Source organism: Artibeus jamaicensis, unplaced genomic scaffold (assembly GCF_021234435.1).
Source record: "Artibeus jamaicensis isolate MK-2021 breed Jamaican fruit bat unplaced genomic scaffold, CSHL_Jam_final contig_780, whole genome shotgun sequence".
Classification (NCBI taxonomy): Eukaryota; Metazoa; Chordata; class Mammalia; order Chiroptera; family Phyllostomidae; genus Artibeus; species Artibeus jamaicensis.
Window position 1 is genome coordinate 17,688 of NW_026521967.1, and position 15,071 is coordinate 32,758.

The window sequence follows — 15,071 nt, forward strand, 5'->3', positions numbered from 1 at the left end:
GGGTGTGTCAGAGCGTGCCACGCTGATCAAGAACCATATTTAACATGCACGCACACCCCTTCCAAGAGGAGATGGGGTCTACCAGTGGCCACGTGTGCGCCTCAGAAAGCACACAGAGTGGATACACTGTTTCGGTCTCTCAAACAGAACGTAAGCAAACAGGAGGGGGACACACGCCTCAGCCACCACCACCACCACCACCACCAACACTTCCTTCCTTCCTTCCTTTCGAGGGGGACAGTGCAGCCTGGGGAGGGAGTGCTGATTTCACTCAGCGTTCAACTTGTAAATAACAGTTACACGGAAGAGCCTGGGAATTTGGGTTTCCGTGATGCACTTGAAGTAGTTCCTGTAACCACACAGTGACCTTTGGCCTCCTCTGAGGATTTTCAAGTGTGACCCAGCAAGAGCATTTTTCACACCCTGCACAGTTGACGTGATAATAGATCCTTAAGCCCAAGAAACCAGTGTTAAAACCCAAGTGTGGGAAATCCAGGGATGTGGCCTTGTATATTTACAAAGATTTTCTATTGCTGTTTGAAAAAAGCTTGATTTAAGTTATGACCTGGGGAGCACTGTATCATTTAAACGCTGTCTGGAGTTAATGCCATGTGTAAGTCAGGGTGGCTGATTGGGAGTGATAACAAATAACTTCCTTGAGAGGCAGGGCTGTGTCTTTTTTATTTGCTCCATCATGCGTTTAGCCAGGTGCCACACGCAGCAAGCCGTGCTAGTTCACGTCTCGGGGGCAGAGGCTGCCTGCAGCTTGGGGACCTGTGGTGAGAGCGGGCTCATGATTGAGCTGCTCGACTTGGAGTCAAAGGCCTCACCCAGGTCTGCTTCCTCGGGGGGAGGAGAGGACCTTAACCCTCTTTATAAGGCTCTCCATTATATCACTTTCTGTCTGCAGCTCTGGCCCCCGGCTGCCTCCCGGTGCCTGCGGCACCTTCGATGGCACAATGTGAGATCACACCGGGAGCTCCCCCTCCTAAGTACCGCTATTGCGTTAACCAACCGCAGTGGAGAAAGCGCTAGGAATTTGCTGCGTGGCCTTGGCGATCTTGGTCACCGACATGCCCACTCGGTTGGGGACTAGTGGGGTCGGAGACTTGCACACCCAAATTTGTCTCGCTGCCCAGAGTAGAGGACCAATCACGGCCCTTGACTGAAATCTGTAGCTGGTCTGGTATACAAACCTTTCGTTTTAGTAACTGTCTCATTAACTTCTCTCACTCCTTTACCTACAAGTAAAAAGACAAATCGTCATTTTCAAAAACAGGTATTTTGGAATCAGTTTGAAAAAATGTCAGATTGAAGCAGTTTTCCTTTCTCCAGATTCCTCAAGTGTCCAGGAGAGGCACATCTCATCCCCATCCATTCTAACCCCTGAATGCCCGGAAGACATCCCTTGCGATGGTGGGAAAAGCTTCCAGGGGAAGCATCAGTGAGTCCACCCTACGCGTCTCCTTCCACTCAGTGTCTACAACAGAGAGCCTTGCAAAGCAGGGTTTCTGTGGTCCGTTTCTGACTCCTACGTGGGACATGCTGCCCCCGACCGAAAGGTGATGAACTAACTCAGATTCCAGAACTTCCCATAACTCGACAAGTCCCTGCCCAGGTCGATGCTCTTATAAGTTAATACCGAATAATGCCAAATCGTGTCTCTTGCAGAACATTTAATTTGGTCTATCGAGTTAAACTTAACTCATGATTTCTTAGCTTTTCTAGTTTGGTATCTAAGTACAAATTATAATTTTTTTCAGTCTATTTACTTTGATTTCTGGTTGGAGAAGGGCGAGGGCAATGAACGTAAGGGTGAAGAATGGAGCTATGAATAAGCTCCAGGAACCAAAGCTAAAGTCGTGGGGTCAATCGTACACACACACGGCCTTTACTGATGGAGTTCCATGCCCAGTGTGTGTGCAGAATCTAAGTTTGGGGAAGGGGCCTGGGAGAGCGGCCACCACCAAGTCTGGGCCGGGATTAACTCCTCTCGTTCGTAAGTGCACAAATTTGGGAGTCATGGACGCATCATGTTCCTGTTCATTGTTTTTGCAATTTTAAAAACCAGAACCAGTGTCAAGGACACGTAAGCTTTGATTCCACCACCTCACAGTTTGTGGTCTTAAAAACGACAGTTTAATTCACTGTGCACCCATACATGGCGATACTTGTCCGTTTTCATTAAAAGATAAGTTTTTCCAAAATATATGCTGTTTTCTTTGAACGCATACTGGTTTTCTTCAACCAGACAGCTTTTCTCTCTGGGTTAAAACATGACTAGCACACGGTAGCGCCTGCATCTCTCCTTTGCCCACGCCTCCACAGTGCCAGACACGTACCACACACACGTGCACACACACAGGAAGCACGGACAAAGTCGGGCGCCCACAAAGCTGTCCGTGTGGGGGTCTCCCGCCGGCACCCCAGCCTGGTGAGTGGTGGGCCTCCTCTCGGCTTTGCGAGGCAGGCTTGTCAGTGACTTACTTTTACAGACAGGCGACTTCCCCGTCCACTTCATGTCCACTTTGCAGGTGCGGTGCTCAGACCCCCCGGACAGGAAGAACCCTGGGTGGCAGGTGTACACCAAGGTGTATCCAAAGGTGGGCAGGTCGATGGCCCGGACGTCTGCATGGGCCGGCGTCTCCGGCTGTCCGCAGGTGTGAGCTGCAACGGCATTCATCCTGTTAGGGGGCACAGAAACCCGGCTTACTGTGCACTTAACCCATGAAGACATGAAGACATGAAGAAAGAGGGCGACAGTCTGGAAAGGCTTTATAGTTACTATGTATTTTGGAAGTGTGAACACAGTATCAACTGAATTATCACCAGTACCCATCCCCCCTCCCTCTGCACCTTTCAACACCAGGGAGAACTGGTGTCTGTCCCCTCCCTCCCTCCTCTCTGCCATTCTCTCTCCCTCTATCCCCGTATATATACACACACACAAAAGTAGCTTACAGTTATGAGTATGCAAAACACAGAACTTATTCCTGAACTATTATTTCATAGTTATTGTATTATTTCCCATATGAATTTCTCCCAGCCGACGCTGGCCCACCCGTGTGTATGCATATATGGCCTTCTCTCCACAAGTGTGTGTGGTTATTTGGAGAAATTTAGAATAGAAATCACAGCTTTGAAATAACATACACTGTTTGGGACATACCAGTGAGATCAGTAACATGTCGGATTTCCTCAGACAGCCAGTCCTACAAACTGAACGAATACAGACTGGCACATGGGTAGAAATGTGCCTTGATTTTGGTCTCAAGGCCAATAAGTGAATCGACTACTCAGTTAAATGAATAATTAATTTTGGTGAACATGTGGTGCGTGTCTAGTGATTGAGTTACTAGAGAGTCTCGTTCCCTTTCCAAATATAATTTAGGAATCAGCCAGGTTTCAATGTTCAGATGTCAGGTAACTTCACATTCTTTCTAAAGTTTATCCACTGATACACGCCCCAAGTGAAGGGCTGGGCAGACTGTTACGGAATAAGTTTATGACGTTACAATTGTGAACGCAGCTGTTGGAAGCATCGTCATAGTCTTGACTTCAGCAAACGCCAGTGCCATGCAGACCCGGTATCAGGAGGCTGCCCACGCACAGGTGTGAGCACAAGCGTGTGTCTGTGTGTGTGTGTTAACACCCACATACATAATTTGAGTAGTGATTGAGGGTCGAGTTGATAGCTTTGAAATAAATGCGTATCTCCCAATACTGATAAATACACACAAATATCGTATCTTATCTACTATGGGGGTAATTTTTACAACATTCTGCTCTTACGATATTCACCACTGAGAGAGAGATGCCAAAGAGGTGTGGGTGGACGCTGACTCGCAAACCATCCATCCAGCAGGGTGAACACGTCTCCGAATGCTCACAGCTTAGTCAGGACATAAACTCGGATTCTGAGGAGCCGTGGGAACAGTCGGTCATTTCCAACATTCCTGCTGACCCCTGGACACCTCGCCTCAGCCACTTGGCCCTCCCCCGCAGTCAGATGGGGATGCGTTAGAAGGATGGCGGCTTCCTCCCTGTGATGCCACTACACTGCCCTGCACTGTGGTGAAGGGTTAGGGGGCCTTCTCCGGCTCGTGGGGACCCCGAATCACCTAGAGCGCCAGGTAGGCCAGACACTGTCCCTCCTCGCCCGGCCTGCCCTGTCCCGGGGTTTCTGATTGGCGAGTGTGGGCTGGGGGCGAAGAACCACCTCCCCCACCCCCGGGTCCACTAAACCCCCAGGGGACGCTGATGCTGCTCGTTCTAGGGAGTCCAACTTTGAGAGACACTAGTTTAGGGAACTAAAAAACCATCAATCAAAAAAAAAAAAAAAACCAGGCCAGCCTCCCATTACCTCCCTTGAAGGGAAGCCCTCCCCAGACCCTGGGGGGCACCAGCGGTGGGGCCGCGCGGAAGGGCTCACTCACGGATGCACTCCGTCTGGGTCCCGCTCCATGTCAGGTTGGCCAAGCAGGTGCGTGTGGTGGAGCCCTGGACGTGGTAGCCTTTCCTGCACCTGAAGAACACTGTGCTTCCCACCTGGAAGGGGGATGGGATGAGGGCTCAGAGGTGCGGCAGGCGGAGGTCCCGGGCCATGGTGTGGGGGGGCGCCCAGCCCCAGTCCCTCTGGTGTCACCGAGCCCTTAGACCCAGTGAGCTGTGCGCACCAGAGGGGCTCCCTGGAGTGTTGAAAGTACAGTGTTCCTCTCATTTCTGCCTCACCTCTCTTCACTTCACTTTGTCCTAATTTTCCCCCCACTTTTCCCTGCTGCTCCCATTTTAAGCAACGGATACTTATTAGTGAATTGCTGCTGTGGACACTTCTGGGCACTGGCCAACCCTGTTCCATCTGAGCTCCCTTCAAAACTCCATCCAGGCCGAAAGCTTCAGATGGAGTGCGTCTGCTCACCGCCGCGTCTTTCCGCCAGGCCTCCGCCAAGCGAGCTGCTTCCCCCTGCAGCCTGTGCCTGGAGGTGCCCTGGAAGGTGCCAGGTGCCAGGAAACGTGATTTCAGAGACCGAGTTACAGTCACGTGTGGAGAGATCGCTCATATCCAGAACACGAGACCAGGGCCTGGGCGAAGAAACCTGCCACGAAAGGTGGTCTGAGCTGGCAGGCGGCCCTGTGTGGGGTCGGGACCCACTGTGCCTGGAAATTCCATTTCGAAGCCATGTGAGTGCTCTGCTCTGCGCTCCGAGACCCCTCACATGGGGGTACTCGGACCCTCTGCCTCTGGGCTGTCCCCTGTCCTGCCCGCGTCTCCCTCGTGGGACTCTGGGAGGCGTGATGGTGAGCAAAATGCCCGGAGGCAGTCGCCCCTCGGAGGAGGGATGGTGAGAGTCGGAGACAGTAGCAGCTTCTCAGCCCTGGCCCCTAAGGACGAGGTCCGTATTTCTTCTAGAAAATGCACATTTATCTGAACTTCATGAGAAGAACTAGAACACAAGTCCAACGTGGGATCAGGGGCTGGTCCCTGCCATTCTCCCCTGGAATCTGGCTGTGAGTTCAGGGAGACCTTCTGGTGACCTGCTGATGGGGGTCGGCAGGGGGGAGATGCAGGACCCTCGTCACCGGCAGGAGGAACACGGGGGCCTTCGGGAAAGGGGCATTCCCAGCAGGACGTGCCTGGCCACTGGGGGTGCAGCGGCACCAGCTGCCAGGGGTCAGTGAATTTACGGGGCCTGGCCAGAAGGAAAAGTGGAGCTGAGCACCTGCACTGAGTGACTGGCAGCACAGGACACAGGGACGGTCCCAGGCTGATGTGGCCCCTTCCCCTTCACGTGTGTGAAGCCGCAGCGCACCACACAGACAGAAACAAGCAGTGTCTAACCTGCTGCACTCAGAACCCGCCAAGCCCCAACCCCTGGTGGGAGGCTTCTTCTTTAAATGACCAGCAAACCTCAGTCTGAGCCCCAATCTGTCACTCATGGGGGCACCACATGCCTTCGTCATCAAGGGTGAGGGGTGTCCTGTTCCCTTAGCTTCAGATGGACCACAGTGCACAGCCCAGCACCGCTCCCATCTGGTTTCCTGTCTGCAGGCTGCACATGGGCAGCTGAGGGACCGCGGGGACCCCGCTGACCTAGACTGGAGCGCTGCAGTGGGACATGGGAGAGACAGCGCCTGCAGCCTTCTCTCCATTCCTGCCTCTGGTGCGGCCCGCCGCATGCCAGACAGCCTGTCCCTGAGGCCTGGGGCGACCACAGGGTGGGGGGACCTGCTCGCCTCAACCCTGGAGCCCTGAGGGCTTCCTTCGCCGGGGGGGGGGGGCGCCAGTGGGAGGTGCTGTGTGCGTCCCCCCAGTGCAGCAAGGGGGCCTCGGTCTCAGTGGGGACGGGAGTAGGGGCCAGAGAGAAAGGAACTCTTCCTGACGTGTGAGCAGGGAGCACAGCTGGCTGCTTTCAGGCCTGGCCCCCGACGGCCCTGGGTCCCTCGGTCACTGGACGGGGTCGCAACGGTGCATCTGGAGCCGCTGACCTTCCACTTTCACTGACTCCTCTCATGTTTCCTGAAATGCTCATGCGCTTTTTATTTTAAAAAGTCCGGTGGATGTTGGAAAGTGGTATTGAGTTCGCTGGTAGTTCATCGAGTTCTAAGTGACCGTGCGGAGAAGAGCGACCACACAGTCCTCTCAGCCTCGGGGGCTGGAATACATGGACTGAAACACTGGCCCACTGTTTGGGGTCACCACATGGGGTCCTTCTCCATGGAGCTATTTAGGGGTGACGTGCACTAATTCGAGAACAGCCACGTCAGCTCCGCAGAGGAAAAAAATGCAACACACACGTGTTTTCAGACTGAACTCAGGAGGGCAATTACCGTGAGGTGAGTTAGGAGAAGCCCACGCCGTCTCAGGCGTGAGAGTACCCCCAGCAACAACTCCAGTGGGATGAGTGCCGTGTGGACCAGCGTGACAGAAATCAGACACAGTGTGTGAAAACCTGCATGCGTGTTTACCTTCGGTGGCGTGTTATACTCACAGAGAACGCAGGGAAGTAAACACGCCATACGTACCTCGTATCCACTTGAGCTGTTCTGTACCCCGAAGGGCGGTGTGCCGGGGTCCGGGCAGGCGTTATGGGCAGGGTCTGCAATTTACGATTAAGAAAACAAAACCAGAGGCCGGCTCTGGTTCACTTGCCACCATTTCCCCTCGAAGGTCCCCCAGCTGCGAGAAAACTGTGTTCTGACAAGTGTGCAGGTTGTGTTTCACGACAACTGGGAGTTGAATGGTTACTCTCACCTTCCCTGGCATCTTTTAGGGGTGGGCGGTGAGTGCTTTCTCCACCCTACACTGCGTGTGTGCGAGTTTCTGTGTCAGAGCAAGCACACCCTCTCACACTCTGGTTTACGTTTTTCTCCTGGCACGTTAAACAGGCTGGTTCATGAGGCTCCGCCTTCAATAACCATCCGTAACAGTTCTCGGTTTTTAAACAGTTCTCTGAAGGGCCAGCTCCTCTGGTCATCCACAGCTTCCTTCAATTCTCCTAAATTCATTTTCCTCAAAACAGAGGAAATACACTTCATGCTTCAGAACCGAAGCCCGTGCTAGGCCGACTGGCCTTTCCCCAGAATGCAGGGGCATCAGCCATCAAGAAGCACGAAGCTGTGTGATGGGAGTCTCTTCAGCTGCTACAGGGAACCTAAAAAATGGTTTTCAAGAGAAGCTAGGCTATTGGGGAAGAAATGTGTCTTCAGTGCAGAGACGACTACCAGGCGGCTGCCGCGTAAATCAGGCGGGGGAGGCCTTTCTGTAGCCAGAGAAGGCCAGGTGCGTCACTGGGATTATTTGTCCAGGGTGCCTTTGTGTTTTTTAAGCTGCATCACTCGGTTTCTTAGAGAACCACCGGGACCACAGACCGTCAGCTGTGCAGCACAGACACAGAGCTGACGGACCAGGTTTGCCCAGCTCGGACTGGGGGGCTCCCACAGCGGCTGTGCTCCAAGGGGGGACGGCGGCTCTGGTTTATGTGTGGCTGAGGCTGTCACCAGGGGAATCCCTGCCTGAGCAGAGTTTCAACCTACACACGGGGGCTTCGGGACATTAGGGGACATGGGGACATTAGGACACGAAGACGGACTCTTCCAACTTGCAAGTTTGGTCCCCACACTCTAAGGCCATCGGAACCCAAGTGCCCATGTGACTCTGTCATTGCCACCAGCCTGGCTGGCTCTGTGGGGACAGAAGTGACAGACAGGCATCGGGGGAGGCAGGGCAGCGGCATGGCCAGCCGTCTGTCCTCCTGGCTGCGCTTGTTCTGGAGAATGGCAATGACAAGGGCTGGAGTGCACCTAACTGTGCGAGTGTCAGATGACCTGGGCAGGGGGTGGGGACCATGTGGCAAGAGACCAACATCTAGGAGCTACCTTAGCTGATTTCTAACCTGAACTCCAAGTTCATTTGCGTGATTGAAGCGGGGGTTGCGTCAGCACTCACACAGGCAACCACCCCTGGGGACACCGTGTGCCCACAGGCAACCCGGTTTCAGAACAGTGTGTCCTCCCCCCAGACCCCCGCCCAGGAGGACTTGTCATCCTCACCGATGCAGGTGGGCTGCACACCGCTCCACGAGCCGTCCGCCTGGCAGGTCCTGCTGGGGGAGCCCACCAGGACGAGGGGCGGCGTGCACTGGAAGGACACTTCAGACCTGAAGGTGAAACTTCTGCCACTGAACCGGCCCTCCGCAGGGGTGCCGGGGTCCCCACAGAACACAGCTGCGGTGGGAACAATAGGAAAGTCAGCCGTGGGGGGCCTCGGGGTCAGGTGGCCTGCTAACCCCCCCTAGGTTCTGGGCCACCTCTCAGTGCAACTCTCGGATCAATGGGACGGAGTCTCCCCTGGGCAGTGTGGGCTCAGAGTGGACATTCACCCGTCGTAGCTGGCAAGACAGGACAAGGGCCGCTGTCTCCTCAAATGTAACCTCGGGGGCCCCTGCCGTTGTGGACGCAGGGGCGCCCCAAAGAGCACATCGTGCCGGGGGACTTACGCAGGCACTGGGGCGTCTCCCCTTCCATACGCCCCTGGCCTTCGCAGGACAGGATGGCGGGCTGAGACAGCTGGTAGCAGGCCTCACAGCCGTAGCTGACACTGGCGCCCCAGCGGAAGTCTGCTCCCTCCACTTCTGCATGCGGGACGCGGGGCGGTGGGCTGCACAGGACCGCTGCAGGCGAAGCACATGCGTGTGAGACAGTGCAGCCTCCCACCACGGCCGTTAGGGACAGGTGCAGAGTGGTCTTTACATGCAGGAATTATCAAGGAGGTGGAAAATCACAACAATCAGAGGTTTCCCTAATGTGTCTCCCTTACTTAGACGGTGGTCTTCTACCCTCCTCTTCACAGGGCAGACATAACCTAATCAGTAAACGTCTGCAGCAAGCCAGGAAGTATATTTGTGGCCAATGTAACAAAAATAGGAGTAGTTTTGATTCACTCACACTGGATGGCTGCTGTTGTGTTGGCTGTTGTCACTTTTTAAGAAATTTGAAAACCTCAGGGAAAAGAGGTCAGTGCCCCTGACTGTGAAATAGTCAAGTACTGGGGGTCTTAAAGCTTCTTGCAGGGCCTCATCTGAAGCTTGTGGACTTAGACCAAGGACAGAAAAGCACGGCAAAACACGCTGTGAGGAGAGCAGGTCCTGGCAGGACACGCCCAGTGTGTCTGCGGCCGAGAAGGGGAGCGAGCTCCCAGTCCATGTGTCCCTTCACGGCGGCCACCAAGGGGAAGGGGGCTCAGGGCTTGGTCACATGACTTGAGCACAGGCTTGTGGGTTTGCACAGAAAGAGGGTCAGCACTTCTCTGCGCTGTTTTTCTGTGTAAAGACTGTACATACTTTCCAAAGACACAGACTGCTGATCCCTCTGCTGAATTGTAAAAACAACAAATGCTTGAATGGTTAAAGAAGATTCCAGAACGTACCACTTGCCAGAGGTTCACAGCTGTCTTGCAGCCTCATGTGCATTTTCCGTGGGAAACACAGTTGTCAGGGGCCACGCACGTGCCGGGCGGTGCGGGTCGCCCACCCACCTTCCTCACTACAGCCATCAGCCTAAGAGGCCTGCAGGGGTGGGGTGGGGGTGGGGCCCATCTGAGAACCTCCCCTGAAGACCCAGGAGCTTCCTGGACTCACCACACCGGAGGGCGTTTGCCAGGGACAGTTTCGGCTGCAGGAAGAGCAGCTCCCCTGCCGTTTCTCCCTCTGACCTGACTCTGACCTGGACCCACCATGTCCACCCTGAGACTTAACCCCGCTGGTTAGCACACTCACCAACACAGACAGACACAAGGGCTCCAAAGGAGGGCTGCCCTTCGAACTCTGAACTCTGACCCCTCCAACTCCTTATGGGAGACCCTGACCTCCACCAAGGCTGTCTGTGAGCCAGGTTGGCCCCTGAGAGCTGAGAGGACGGCCTTGAGGAAACCAAGTGAAATTGTTCTTGGAACGCTAGACATCATACATCAACCACCATACTGTGCCATGAAAATTCCTTCTGCTTCTCAAATTGAGCATGTTAGTACAGTCACGAGCGTCCAAGCCGGGGGTCATTTATAGAGACGTTTCACACACCACACTGAGTCTCTCGCTGTGAAGAGAGGGCCTCTTTCGGGGAACCTGAAGCCGCCTGCCGACCCCCTTCCCAAAGCAGCACACAGCTCCTGCGGTTTGCCTACAGTCCTTCCCTCCCCTGCCCCAAGAGCCTCCCCCAACTCGTCAGCGAGTGTTTGTGAGGTCTGTGGAGTAGCACCCCAGTTCCACCTGGAACCCCAGTTCCACGAATTTAACGAGGACACCTCTGTCCATTTGCCCAGGTGTGTTGCCTTTGGAAGTATCATGTGATCCTCCTCTTTTTCAGGCAGAAGAGGGATGAGTCATTTTGAATTTAAAATCTCTCTCAGAAGGTCAGCTGCCTCAGTGAGGGGGAGCCTTGCATTTTGCCCCCATAAGGGGGACGGTCGGACGCAGAGCAGCCCTGTGCTGAAATGTTTCCCCCTTGGGCTGGAACAGGTCTGTGACCCCCACAGGCCCGAGAGCAGGAGAGCATCCTGGGAGGCCCTCGCCCTGCCTGTCCCCCCCCCCTTCGCTGGCCTGTGGCCCCACACTCTCTGTGCAGATCACGCGGGGAAGAAGTGAACTTCTATATATGACTTGTTTTAGTTTTGCTTGTCTAGTTAGCATTCCTGGTTGAGTCTCAGGATTGATGAGACAATAAATGTCATTTAACACAGTGAGCTATTGGAATTCCTCATCGGGACTGAGCAGTGGGCTGAGAATAATTAAAAGCTCATCCAACTTGAAATCACGCCGAGTGGTGCGGGGCATTAGCCTGTCCCAGTGAAACCAGCTCCGTCACGGCACAGCCCACGTGCTGCTTTGCGTTTTAATACGAGGGTGTGCACATTTCAGTATGATACATGTTTTCTGACTGTTTTGCCAAAAAAAATAAAATAAAATCTGGTGATTTAACATTTGCAAATGAGTCCGCAGGAGTTCCTAGCTCACAGAAGGGCTGCGTACGTGCTGGAAAGGGAACGGGGGGGTAGCATGGAAACAACTTTCCCCGGGTGACAAGAAAGCCACCTCGAGGCCACACAGACCTTTGCAGACGGGCTTGCTGTGGCTCCACACGCCGTCCGCGGTGCAGCGGAGGGCAGCTGCTGCCACAGGCTCCAGGATGTAGCCAGGGGTGCACTGGTAGCTCACGGTCTTGTCGAAGGTGAAGTCCATCCCAAACTGGATGCCGCTGGCCGGGGTCCCTGGGTCTCCACAGCTCACAACTGCTGTGTGGGAGAAACACAAAACTGACATGAAATGACTTACTTACGTAGTTTCTGGCCACATGACCCCCCGAGGGTCTATTCAAAGTGTTTTACCGGGAACTGTTAGAGCAACCTGCTCCTTAAGGGCTTTGCTGCTGACCAGCGTTTGGAATCGCTTATTTCTGCTCCGTTGGAAGCTGGTCACCTTCCTCCCCGGTCCCCAGCCATGCCAGGGGTGTGACCACACCCCCAGGGTGAAGGGCTAAATCTGCATCACCAAACCTGGAGCCTCTCGTACTTCCCTACAGACTAAGTGGCCCACAGAGAGGACAACCTGGGCTTTGGGGGCCTCCGTGTGACAATGCCCTGCCCCTGGGCCATTTACGGTAGTTTCAATCACACAAGTAGGAAAGTGAGGAAAAACGATAAAAATGTCCAATAACTAGAATCAGGATATCCAACCAAGCCTGGCATGTGCTTTTTCTCTCTGAGTTCAACAGTTAACGCCACACTTGAAGAAATAAACCCAGGCGTCTCTGACCCGGTGCCGCCAGGGCGCCGGCTCCTGACCTGTGCAGTCGGGCACGGTGCCCGTCCAGGTGCCGTTGGCTGTGCAGTGCCGCATCGTCAGCCCCGTGGTCCGGTAGCCCTCCCAGCAGGCGTAGATGAGCGAGCTGGAGAACAGGATGCCGTCGCTGCTGACAATCCTGCTGTGGGTGGGTGTGCCTGGGTTCCCGCAGGACACGGCTGTGAGGGGCAGAGACAGGGCACGGGGGTGTGACCCCTCCTGAGGGTGCCAAGGCCGGGGCCCCAGGGGCATCAGAGCGACTGGTGGAGGATGGTCGCTCTTCCCGAGGGGGTCAATGTACGTCTCACTTTACGACTCACACCATCGTTTTCTGTGTTACATTCTTACACTGCGTACATTGTGATACAGTTAGGTTATAGACAATGTACTGAGATTGTATACGTAGATGTTACATTCTAATGCTCTGTATAACGTGATAAAAGAAGACACGGGTGCAAGGAGAGATGGCTTAGTAGAGCAGAAAAGGGTGAAGTGAAAGAAAACTTGACTGGCATTTTTTTGTATTGATATTCTGCCAGCTTATCCATGTCCATCGATTTATATAACAAATATTCATCCACATGGAAACAGTTGTGTAACTTGTGTGACCACTGCACTCAAAAGTTCAGAGAGGCTTGCACACAAAAAAAAACCCTCACAGGCAGTGCCCGAGACCGGCACCAGCGATTTCTTGGACCCCAGACAAATCCGTGTCCCCCTGCCACCGTGCTAAGGCAGCCAGGCCCGCACGTGATGCAGTGTCTGTAAAGCATCTGTGGCATTTTGCTGTCGTCACTGGGTGTCTCCCCATCCCCGCCCTGCCTCTGCAAGGTGACAGTGAAGTACATTCACTCAAATCAGGACACAGGAAACCACCCCGAGTGACCTGTGGCACAGGGCGCTGCACACAGGCTGGCGGAGCCCTGGAAGTGGGGCGCACACGGAGACCTGCTTCTGCTGCAGAAACCCCGTCGGCGCCTCCACGCTCAGGCTGGCCGGTCCCTCACTCAGCTCCTCCCCACCGGCCACCGCAACATGTGACGAAAGCACTAACTGTGTCACCAGCAGGAGGCTAGGAGCCTGTTCAGGCTGTAAGCCCTCAGAGGGTGCGAATGGACGTCACATGGCCCTTTGAACAAGGTGTCTCCGTCTGCGCGGTCTGTTTCCTTCGACTCTCCGACACGGGGTGGGGAAGGCAGCCTTGCCGTGCAACCGTCTGAACCTCTCTGGTCACGTCTGAGGAAATTGCATGTCTGACCGTGAGGCGGCCTTGCAGGCCCGGTTCACTCACCTTCACACGCAGGCTGCAGCCCTGACCAGGACCCGTTGAGCAAGCAGGTGCGCTCGGCGGAGCCTCGCAGCAGGTAGCCCACCTTGCAAGAGAAGCGGAGGAGGCTCTTCATCCTGAACTCGTGGCTGAGCCGAACCCATGGGCCAGGGTCCCGGGGTCGCCGCAGAGCCCAGGGCTGTTTCCTGTGGGCCACAAACTCACAAGGCAGAGCCCAGTGTGGTTAGACTCCATTAAACCAGAGAGTCACAATCCGGAAACATGTGCCGAACAGGGGTCACGATTCCACGGCCTTGCCGCAGGCTAGGGAAGGAGATTGTATCACAGCACAGAAACTGGTCTGTGTCCCCTGAACACCAGCCATCTGCTGGGATGCGGCTGAGGCCCCCATCAGGACTTTGGAGAGGAGACAGGACACTGGGCGGATGGAGGTGGGGCCTGCCCAGGGGAGTGTCTGTGTGAGTGCGGAGGGGACATCGGGTCAGGGCCAGTGGGGACTCAAACACAAGTCCAAGGGGGGTTTGATTCTTCCAAATTATGCCCAGGGTTGCTGAGTCCCTGCACATTCATTTCTATGAATGTTTATATGACAAATGTTCATGGAAAATTAAGATGATTACTTTTTCAAGGACCGTGAACAGAATTATCGACTGCAGACACAGGGGAGACGTGGAAGAATTCAGAGGAAACGCAGAAAAAGAACAAAGAGCAAACAGGGACATTCTGGGCCAGCGCCCAGCACAGGTGACAGAGCAGCTCTGGACTCTGCAGGATAAAGCAGGACGAGCAGGTGATGAGCACTGAGGATGAGGAGGATGGAATGGGGACAGACTCCTAGGCAGAGGGCCGGCTGTCGGCTCTGGTGGGTGCTGGGGGTCAGGGGTCGGGGGTGGAACAAACAAGGAAAAGAGAACGGGCTCAAAGACTCTGACAACTGCCTGGTGATTGTGGGGGGTATGGAGGTGCAGAAGGGCTCAAGGGCAATAAACAATGATAAAAATAAAAATAAAATATTGAGACTAGTTAGAAAGACAATGATGATATATAATAAAGGCATATTTGACTAAAAGAGAACTATTAAGAATTTCAAAATAATTGTATTCTCATGCAGTGTTTCAAATAATTGCACAGTTATGTCATCAATCAACTGCAAACTCATCTCTCACTGACACAGTCATTCTCACCTGCACAGCCATCACTCACCTGCACAGCCATCTGTCACCTCCACAGCAATCTCTCACCTGCACACTCATCACTCACCTGCACAGCCATCTCTCACCTGCACACTCATCACTCACCTGCACACTCATCACTCACCTGCACAGCCATCTCTCACCTGCACAGCCATCACTCACCTGCACGCTCATCTCTCACCTGCACAGCCATCTCTCACCTACACAGCCATCACTCACCTGCACAGCCATCACTCACCTGCACAGTCATCACACACT

At 54.3% G+C, this 15,071-nt stretch overlaps 1 protein-coding gene across 1 annotated transcript in view; it reads right to left on the minus strand.

Moving 5' to 3' along the window:
• The window catches only part of CSMD1 (CUB and Sushi multiple domains 1), a 731,453-nt gene that overhangs the window by 11,295 nt on the left and 705,087 nt on the right, over nt 1-15,071 (minus strand). Inside the window, 10 exon segments of the mRNA XM_053672625.1 lie at nt 1,197-1,241; nt 2,488-2,667; nt 4,437-4,548; nt 7,024-7,097; nt 8,551-8,724; nt 8,997-9,170; nt 11,603-11,782; nt 12,335-12,511; nt 13,624-13,758; nt 13,761-13,805. Of these exon segments, the coding sequence (XP_053528600.1) occupies nt 1,197-1,241; nt 2,488-2,667; nt 4,437-4,548; nt 7,024-7,097; nt 8,551-8,724; nt 8,997-9,170; nt 11,603-11,782; nt 12,335-12,511; nt 13,624-13,758; nt 13,761-13,805 (1,296 nt within the window).